Here is a 338-nt window from a genome sequence, read left to right on the forward strand (position 1 = left end):
CGTATTCTTCCCAAATGCTTTAAGATTTTCTCAAATTCATCAAAGTGACCATCCTGTAACAACCTATCAGCTTCATCAAGTACAAGAACGTCAATCTTCGCAAACCTTTTCATGAGCTCCTCATTCTTCTCAATCAGTTCTAAGAATCGACCAGGCGTAGCCACCACGATCCTGGCACTGCCATCGTATTTCAGTAATCTTTCCTGCTTCTGTATGGATAAACCACCGGTTAGCGATAATATCATGTATGGATTCTTCTTTAGTAGCATGCTGCAAACGTTTTGTAAGTGCTTAGTCACTTGTTGAGCCAGTTCTCTAGTAGGAGTAAAGATAATACC

General features: G+C 40.5%; 1 protein-coding gene across 1 annotated transcript; it reads right to left on the reverse strand.

The window, feature by feature from the left end:
• OGAPHI_007469 (uncharacterized protein) lies at window positions 1-338 on the reverse strand (the record flags this gene model as incomplete). The annotated part of the gene is made up of 1 exon (XM_046208868.1): window positions 1-338. A coding segment is annotated over one exon (338 nt), but the record flags the coding sequence as incomplete, so codon positions are not given.

Source organism: Ogataea philodendri (genome assembly GCF_020536065.1).
Source record: "Ogataea philodendri strain CBS6075 chromosome Unknown scaffold232, whole genome shotgun sequence".
Classification (NCBI taxonomy): Eukaryota; Fungi; Ascomycota; class Pichiomycetes; order Pichiales; family Pichiaceae; genus Ogataea; species Ogataea philodendri.